General features: G+C 42.4%; 1 protein-coding gene across 2 annotated transcripts in view; it reads left to right on the top strand.

The window, feature by feature from the left end:
- sorbs2a (sorbin and SH3 domain containing 2a) overlaps positions 1-9,826 on the top strand; it is a gene marked incomplete in the record, with an annotated part of 49,435 nt that overhangs the window by 33,857 nt on the left and 5,752 nt on the right. For both annotated transcript variants that reach the window (XM_014011458.1, XM_014011457.1), the window contains 10 exon segments: positions 239-295; positions 1,388-1,437; positions 2,168-2,343; positions 2,679-4,496; positions 6,302-6,381; positions 6,589-6,686; positions 7,065-7,179; positions 7,318-7,446; positions 7,680-7,874; positions 8,121-9,158. In XM_014011458.1, the coding sequence (XP_013866912.1) occupies positions 239-295; positions 1,388-1,437; positions 2,168-2,343; positions 2,679-4,496; positions 6,302-6,381; positions 6,589-6,686; positions 7,065-7,179; positions 7,318-7,446; positions 7,680-7,874; positions 8,121-9,158 (3,756 nt within the window).

Below are 9,826 nucleotides of genomic sequence, written 5' to 3'. Positions count from 1 at the left end.
TGTGTGTGTGTGTGTGTGTGTGTGTGTGTGTGTGTGTGTGTGTGTGTGTGTGACAGAACGGTTTTGATCTGCTCCATCTCTGGTTACTCAGATTCTCTAACAGGTGTCACTCTCTCCACATGCTTTTCTGATTTTTTTTCCCCTCCCATGACGTCACCACTGCTTCACCTCATCTTCACCTTCCTCCTCTTCCTCCTCTCCTCCCTCTCCTCCTCACTGCTGCTGCTTGGGGCGGAAGCCTCCTAAAAAACGCCTGGATTATAATCCAGACATCTCCACTCGCCAGCGTATTGAGGTAATCCCCAAATCGTGATCTGTCCGTAAAGTGTTTCTGATTGCACATGGTCTAACCAATAACATGAGTCGAGTCCTACAGGATGTGAAGTGCTCCAAATGAATGGAACGTTACCAACAACACAGTGTGAAGTCAAAGCAATGCAAACACATGTGTGATTTTTTATGCTTTTTGTTTTTTTTAAGATGAAGGTATATACTGTATTATTGGGTTGTGTTGTGTAAATTAGGACAAAAATATTGTTTTACTGTGAGATGAGATTTTTTTTAATGGAGCTTTAAATGTAAACGTTTACATTTTTTTATATGTCCAACATAGTTGCATTTGGTAGTTGTGCTTTCCTATTTAAGATTACTCATTCAGTGCATCTTTTTCTATACCCAATTTTCCTATTATAGGGAGTTGGGGAGTTGGTACCTATCTCCATTAGTAGTGTTGTAAGAGACAGGATACACCGTAGACAGGTCGCAAATCCTTCACAGGGCTACACAGAGAAAAAACGAGACAGATATCCATTTGTGCACCCATTGACACCTAAAGGCAATTTATAGTTACCAATTATCTGAACGTGTGGGTTTTTGGTCTGTGGGAGGAAACTGAAGTACCTGAAGAAATGGATAGCATGGGGAAAACATGCAAACACAGCCACACAGAAAGGACCAAGAATCAAACCAGTGACCTTCTTGCTCTGAGGCGACAGTGCTAACCACTGCTCTGCCCTGTTCAAGATTATCAAGGATTCTTTACCATTAACGCCCATTCCATTTGGTCCATCCCAGGTTTTGCAGCCCAACATTTTCCCCCTTGAGATGAACTCATACATCCATCCCTACTTCACCTTTGCCATCGTCCTTCACTACAACTCAGTGAAAAGCAGAGAACGTGCAGTAAATTAATCCTCATCTCCAGTTCTGGTCCTGGTCAGGTGTGCCACGTGGAACCAGCATCCCCTCACACGATTTTGCTGGGGGGAGTGTTTTCGCTGTGGCACAGCAAAAACCGCATGCAAGCTGGTGCTTTGTAAGCTGCTCTGCCTCAAGTCTTTGTTTACGCGGAGCTCAGTTTTCTCTTTTGTCTCCTGTCCCGTTTCAGACATCCCTCCACATCGCTCCCGCTGACAAGACTTTGGAGAGACCTGCAAGGTAACTGCTGTTTCTTTTTTTATTCTCCTCTGCAGCACCCCTCCCCCTCCCCCTGCCCCATCCTCTCTACAGCATCCCTCCTTGTTGTGATTCAGCAGTGTGTCAAAACTCTGCTCCTGTACACCTCGTGTTTGGAGCTAATATCTGGCGTATGCTGTTCATGATAATTTGCTGGGATTAGCGTTACTCTTTATTTGCTCCAGTAATTGATGTCAGGACACTTTTCTCTCTTAACTGAGACAGAATAAATGAACGCAGCAAGCCTATTGATTCTGCCATTCGCCTCCTGTCCCTCCTTCAACCCCCTCTCCTCCCTCCTGTGGTCTCTCTTCCTTTCACTGCTGCCCTGCTTATTCAGTCGCATTTTACTCGGTGCACAGAAAGGGCTGAATAGGGCTGTGATGAAAAGGCCATGTAATTTATTTCAGTGACATTGAGTGTTTTTTTAATCCCCTTGGGTTTTTGTTCAAAAGAAGTTTCACAAATATTCCGTTTAATTAAATAATCTTGAACAACATTTTAGATGTATTCAGTGGTTCCATAAACAGTTGTGAAACCTATATATTTCCCAAACAAATAGGTAGTTCAAGATTTTGTTATTCAATGTATAGAATGCAATCACAAAACCTATAACATATTTAAAACAACTACCCTTTTTAAGCTGTTTATCTATGTATCATACTTGTGTATCTTAATTGGACAGTAGCAGAGATTGATGTTTGTTTTGTAGTGCTGCCAGTGACTACAGAAAAAGAAGGAAGTCTGAGCCTTCGAGTTCCCAAGTCAATGCTCAGTCTCAGAGCAGAGCTGCAACTTCTCCTAAACCAGTGGATGCCTACAGATCCAGCAGCAGCCTAAAGAAACCTGTCATACGTTCCTCACCATCCTCACCCTCCAGAGCCAAAGGTATTCCCACTCATAGAAGTATGTCTTTTTTTTACTGAATATATTTTGTTCTCTTTGAGTCTCTTTGTATTTCTCTCCTCCTTTACCCCAAGATGTACACGTGCACTGTGCTTACCACCAGAAATTCACAGATTCTGTTGTGTTTTGAAAAACGTGATTTCTGTCTGAGGTTTAAATAAAGAAAAAATATATAACAATTTTCTTTTCCCACCCTTTTCCCCCCTTTTTAATTTTCCCTTTCTCTAGCACTTCCACTCTTTTTCTGGGTAGTATTGCTTAACCTGCTTTCCTCCTTCTTTTCTCTTGCCACGCTGCTTTTATGGGACATCTGAAAGGTGGGGACGCATGCAACATTTTTTCAAACAATATGTCCGCCCTAGTTCCTTACGAGAGTACTTCACTTCCTCCCATCCCGTCTGGCTTTGATCGTGTTCATGAAGATGCCAATGAGGAAGGCAGCTCTTCCTCAAAGCAGTCTGTCTGTTGTACAAACAGTTGGCAGACAAAAAGCCAGGATGCTGAGACGTGGAGCAGTGCGGAGGAGGCCCAACCCTCCTCTGAGAAGCTCAGATCACGTAGTTGTGACGACTTGCTCAATGATGGGAATTCTGGCTCGGGTGGTCAACATGCCACTCGTTCAGAAAGTGCTGGGTCGCTGTTGTGCGACGGGAATCCCGCGACAGTTTCGACCTCCACCCAGTCGTTGCCTCGTGTTCATCGTCGACGTGCGCACGATTCCCCAGGCTTTCTCCAGCTTTATCGGAAGATGCACCAAATTGATCGAGCTCATCTCATCTCATCTGAAGTCATCCGTTCTGTCCGCGCTCGTATCCTGGAGCTAGAGCGTCAGCCTCATCTCCATCGCCATCGCCTCTCTCCGTGGACACCCTCTTGGGGTGTGGAAGTGCCAAGGGATATGGTGCCAAATCGTATTTCTGAATATGAGCGTCTCATTCAGAAGTCCAAATCCATGCCTAACTTGGGTGATGGCGAGGCGCCTTCAGGCACCACTACGCCGGGAGGCTCGTCATCTCGTGCTAGCAGTGGTGGTGGAGGGACGCCCAGTTTTTCGAAACGCCGTTTTTCTGTAGAATCGTTGTTGGAGGAAGACAACAACGGAAACAGTAGGACTGTAACTCAAAGCATGGATCACATACTTCGTAGCCCACCTGAGGGCCAGCCTCGTGTTGGGCCAGAGCCGGGCAAGGCATTTCCCACTCCTCCAGTTCCTCAAGGTCCACAAGCCAATCCAGACTTTTCTGACAGTGAGCAGGATGCTATTGCATCTGACCTCAGTGATTTCATCCAGGTGGAGGGGTCTTCATTTTGCAGTGAGAGCGAATTCGACCATTGCTCACTAACTTCATCCGAGAGCCTTTATGGTTCTTCCACCCTCCACCATCACCAACTTCGTCACCACCACCACCACCATCACCATCACCATCCTGGTCACCAAAGTCTAGGACAAAATCAAGGCTACCAGCACCGTCACCTCATTAGCACCTGCAAAGGTCGCTGCCCGGCCTCATACACCCGCTTCACGACCATGCTTCGCCATGAGAGAGAACGAGCGCGACAAGAGCACCAGAGGTCGTCACAGCAGATTCACAGTAGCCGTTCCCAAAACCAGGCCTCGCCGTCCCAACAAGCGATGTCCAAGCTGGCCTTCTTGGTCAGCCCAGTGCCTTTCCGCAGGAAAAAGGGCTCACCACCTACCTCTAGAAGAAGCAGTGCTGGCGGAGGTCGAGGTAGCAGACCCAAGTCTAAACAGGCCATTTATGAAGCCCTTGATGCAGCTTTGAGAGACATTTATGAGCACATTCAAGCAGAGCGAGGCCACAGAAGCTCTAGGCCACCGGATGATAGCATTTTGAGGAGAATATTGGCTGAGCTGCTGCCAAGCGTGCCTGAAAGAAGCTCCTCTTTGCGAGTGACAAGAGGTTGTTGGCACAGAGGTCATTCTTCTACGTCTGTTTACCCTGATGGAAGCCCTACCGGGTGTGCGTCGTATAGAGGAGAGCCTTCCACACCAAGCTTCCAGTCACCACGATTACAGTCACCAATCAGTGCCTGTTACGGACGATATTTGGAGGCCTCAAACAATAATGACTATGGAGAAGAGCAGGGCAATGGAAACGGTCTCTGTTATTCAGGTGGAGATAACACATGCACCTCATCTTCTAATCTCATAAATAACATACACAAACACTTTATATTGTTGTCAAATGTATAATCAAAAAAGTTCCAAACACACAGTTACAATTAGAGCTCAACTGAGAAAGCATATTTACAATATAAAAAAATCTGATAAATAATTTTAATATTTTACATTTCTATACTACTAATGTTCTACAGAGCAGRTTGTATTTAGGATGTGGCTATTTCCATTGGACAGACTAAGAGATTGTCACATTATTTTTTATTTATGCATTTTTTCCCTATTATACTCTATAGATCATACGTGAATATGTGTGTGTGTATATACACACACACACACACACACACATATATATATACATACACATACACACACACACACACACACACAGAGAGAGAGAGAGAGAGAGAGAGAGAGAGAGAGAGAGAGAGAGTTTGGTGTTCTAAATATTTTTAAAAAGTACTGGATTTTGATATCAGCTGGGCTCTGAGACAAAAGAGAACCATGTCTATTTTTTCACATTTTGTCTTTCAGTTTTGCCTGCTCTTGTAGCCCAAGTCATTTCATTTTTTTCACTGCCATATCATTATTTGGCTTTTCTTTTTATTTATACAACATTGATCATGACCTGTGTATTGTATTTTCTCAAGTAAAATTTGACCATAAAGCTTTTTTGCCTCCTGTGAAACTGAAAACTTTATGTACATGTTTCACATGAAATTTCTGTTGGTGACGTCGGATGACAAGGTCATATGAAGTACTAGTAAGTTCTTCATTTAAAATATTCGGAAAATACGACATCTGACTGAAAGGCACGTGAAGTCTATCAATGCAAATTTGACACTTTTCTTTTGTTGCTGTTGTAGTAGTGAAAAGGCAACACTTTCYGTTTTCTAAAATGTAATTTGCCAAGTATTTGGGATGTGGACCTGTTTGTTTTCTATATAAGAATAAACATTTAAGATTGCTCTGAACATCAGTGTGATTGCAAATCTGTCTCCCAAAAAAACAGGCTACCTCACAAATTAATATACAACTCAAATTCAGATGCTTCAAAGCTGCTGTCTTGATTAATTATTTACCTATTTGTTATTGATTTAGCAGGATTAAAATTTCTCAACCCCCCACACCGGAAAAGAGGACTTTGTACCTAGATGTGTTAAACTTGGCCAAAGGGACACCCTTGCTTTGCTTTAACAAATAGTGAAACAACTGGATAATGACACGTAGTCGAAAAAATGCTGTAAGAAAACGTTAATAATGAAAAACGTAATAATGTCTGCAGAATAATGTCTTTTCAGTATAATTATTGAATGTAAGTCAAAATTTAGTTTAGTTCTGTTAATGCTGATTAGAGTAAATCATTGTAAATAACTTATAATTTTTAACAGATTTTAATGGTTACCTTGTTGATATGATGGTTTAATTTATAGTCATGTATTTACTATGAAAAATTATTTGTCATTGTTTTTTTTTCTTTTGTTTTGCTTTGTTGAGTTTTGCTTGTGTTTCCCTTGTTTCATTCCCCTTGTGTTCCAGTTATTTTGTAGTTTTGCTTGTGTCTGTTGGTGCCACATTTGGAAAAGGTTTCGTCACTTTGTGTTTTGAGTTACTTTTTCCTATAAAAAGAAAATAAAATGCATCTATTTCCACCCAAGTTTTCATTCCCTCATTTTTTTTCCATTTTAATGACATTATCTATGTATCATAAGTGCTTTTTCAGACCCCATTTTTGAATCACAGGTGACTTAAACCTGGTTACTGTAGGTAACTTTTGCCAACATTTTTTTTTAACCACAGACCAGGATGTGTCGAGGAGTTATTCCACCATAGATGGTCGCCACACCCCGCAGAGCAGAAGACCAACTCCTGACAGAGAGGTACTTTATAGAAACTAATTTACTAGTGTTTCCAACACAAACCTGGTGTGGCACAAAAAAATCAGACGAAGATCAGAATGACGTTCATAAAGAAAACATCTCCTAATAGCACAGCACAGAGGAGCTTAATCATAAGTATCAAATCAGATATGTAAATAGCATTTGTAGACAATTGTGTTAAACCTGATGTGTTCACTACTCTTCCAGGTCTCCAAAAAACAGATGGCACAACTTACTCTGTTCTCTCTCCTTCATCAGAAACAGCCGGCAAAAGCCATTTATGATTTTAAGGCACAAACAACTAAGTAAGTAGGATCAATTTTAGCATGCACAAACAGGGACGCAGAGCTAAAAAGTACTGTTGTTTAACTACACAATAACATATTACAGCATGAAAAATGATTTCAGACTTAATTTATTTTGCATACTACTGTATAGTATGTCCTAACTTATGTCTACTTATAGATGGCTTACTTATTTTTAAATTCTTTAAGTGTTTGCATGATTAAAGCTGATTTGTGCAGAGCTCACTTTTACTTTTTGTGTTTTCATGGCTGACTTATTACTGCTTCTTTTGTATGTGAACGCCTGCACGAGTGGTTTTCATTTATTTTTGTTTTTGGGACTTCATACTGGTTCAGAAATGCATGCAAATACATGTCACGGACTCATCTGTGTTGCAGGGAGTTGACATTTAAGAAGGGTGATGAAGTGAACATCATCAGGCAAATAGATAACAACTGGTATGAAGGAGAGCACAGAGGACGGGTGGGGATATTCCCTGTAGCGTACGTAGAGGTAAATGTGCTTCTCCCAGGAGTCCGTTCGATTTATTAAATGCACCATGACTGGGTTTGTCTTCTTGTTGCACTGTTCAACTCGATGTGCATATTCTCTGTCGTAACCCGCTCTTGTGTTTATTTGCTGCACACGTAGAAGATGTCATCCCCAGAAAAGCAGCAGCCAATTCGTCCTCCTCCACCAGCGCACGTCCGAGAGATCGGAGAGGCGGTGGCCCGCTTTAACTTCAACGCTGACACTAATGTGGAACTGTCACTGAGAAAGGTCGCTAGTTTGTGTTCATTTTATTAAATTATTTTCTGTGACTTTATTTAATCAYAAAAAAGGTAGTACATCAATAGTACAACTATGAATTCAAGAAGGTTTTCAAAATTCAATTCAAAATATTTGTTAAAGAATCAAAAATTCTCCAAATTATTTTGTACTGTCAAAATTTGTTTTTTTTTTTATGATGGTCTGTGCTGTCGTGTGTGTGTGTGTCGTGTGTGTGTGTGCAGGGCGAGAGAGTTATTGTATTAAGGCAGGTGGACCAGAACTGGTACGAGGGGAAGATCCCCAGCACAACTAAACAGGGCATCTTTCCCGTGTCCTACGTTGACGTTGTAAAGCACTCGCCGTCTAAGAGCTCCACCCACCACATAGATCCACATGGTTACCATAGCAACAGGACCCCGAGCTCTACGCCCGTCAAGGTAAGAAAGTCAAGGACATCGTCACTTTTCAAACAACGGATGTATGATAGGGCTTTGAATGTACGGAGTAAATATTTTCCAATCTGACACCATAAAGAGGTTTTAGCAACTTTTTTTTTTATTAATACAGACTTTGTCTACCTATTAAAGCACTTTTGGCCAGTTATTGCACCCACTTACCCTTACTCCTCTGTTCTAGTTGKGTTTATCACCCTCTGTCACTTCTCTCACTTTATTTTCTTGGAGCCGTTCTATCACCTGCCTCCATCTTACACCCCTCGTGACCTTCCTTCCCCTCAACCTTCTCAGAGAAGACCTGACCTTCAGGCAGTCACCAGCGAGTGGCTGTCGCTCACGTTGGATCCATCGGCATCCACCCCCACTCACTCCATCACACCCCCGCCTGTGCCACCCACGCCTCCCCCTCTCCCCTCTGACCTTTCCCCGTGCCTCGCGGCTCGGGAGCCCGCTCCGTCGCCGAAAGGCTTCGCCCTTTCACGTCAGGCGTCCTCCGGAACGCCGCCTCTCACCGAGAGAGGTGTCGGTTTKCACCGCGCCCCTGCTGTTCTTCCTTTTTCCCAGCCTGCCCCACCTCCTCCTCCTCCTCTTCCACCACCCATCTCTCRTCCGTCATTCACCTCCTACCCTGCTTCGCTTCGGTATAACGGTGACAGGGGGTTACATATCACTGAAGCAGCCCAAACTGGATCCATGTCTGTGCCTGAAATGTACTCCTGCGCAGAGGCAGCACCAGTGCAGCCATCCACACAACTTCCAGAGCTGCAAAGGCCCAAAACGCCTGAAAGCAAARGCAGCACGATGCTTGACATTGAGTTATATGTAAAAGACCCTTATGATGAGCTGTTGTCCGTGACTTTAGATGGTTCCAGCAGAGCAGATCGTGATGATGTTTCAAAAGCGCTTTCAGTAGATTCCCCACCTGCCAAACTCACTGAACCTCCGAGCAGATGGTTTCAGAGAAAAGACCAACAACCCCATCAACCTGCAGTGAAACTCGCAGCAGTCGGCGAGCCGCCTGGGAGCGTTCGCTTAAAAGTGCAGTTTCACAAACCTCTAACCATGACACCACAGCCTGTTCTGTGGGGAGAGCAGCCGGCGGCTCTGAACGAACAAGCTGCTCATGCTGAGAGGCCACCGTCAGCAGAAGGATACACGGAGTTATTCATTGAGGAAGAGGATGGAGATCTGCAGGATGAGGAGRATGAAGAGTTGCAGGACAAAGAGGAGGACATTAGACTTGTAAATGAGAGGCTCAGTCCGCAGGTAGAGCATGGTGTTGAGTTTGAAAAATCTGTGAAGTCCCTGAAGGAACATTGAAGAGAATGTTTGTCTTGTTTTCTCTCTAATTTATCAGTGAAGAGCATTAAAATATATGTAAACAAAAATAATGTATCTGCAAAGTTAACCAAAGAATTTAAAAAYACAGAAATTATGGGATACTCTTAATATTTTTTACCATTTATAACCAATCCAATCATTTAGATGAAAAGATTTTTATGACTGACTTTTTTACACATTGAATATATCTCTAATAATAGAGGTGTGATTTGTTATCAACTAAAATTAAATAATAGTTTCTAAGGTTACACAACATGCCAAATATTATTTACTGTTGGCTTAAGTCTGTACACACAGATGGTCGTCTTGATTAAAGCTGAGATATTATTTGGAAAAGTAATAAAAAAAATGCATTTGAAAAATATTTCATTCATTATTAATACTTTAATTTTACAACTTCCTTGCACAAAATTGTAGAATTTATTTTAAAACACACATATAGGGATATAAACTGTTGATTTTTTTAAGAGACAATATTTATTTAGATATTCAACATGTCTTTTTTGTTTGAGGGACTTTCCTTCTTTTCTTCCATGTTCCTTCTGAGGTCTTCCCATCGACATGTCTTGACTTCAGGATCTCAGTATATATAT

Source organism: Austrofundulus limnaeus, unplaced genomic scaffold (assembly GCF_001266775.1).
Source record: "Austrofundulus limnaeus strain Quisiro unplaced genomic scaffold, Austrofundulus_limnaeus-1.0 Scaffold80, whole genome shotgun sequence".
In the NCBI taxonomy this organism is placed as follows: domain Eukaryota; kingdom Metazoa; phylum Chordata; class Actinopteri; order Cyprinodontiformes; family Rivulidae; genus Austrofundulus; species Austrofundulus limnaeus.
The sequence above is the reverse complement of the archived record's forward strand: the minus strand, read 5'-3'. Positions and strand labels throughout refer to the sequence as shown.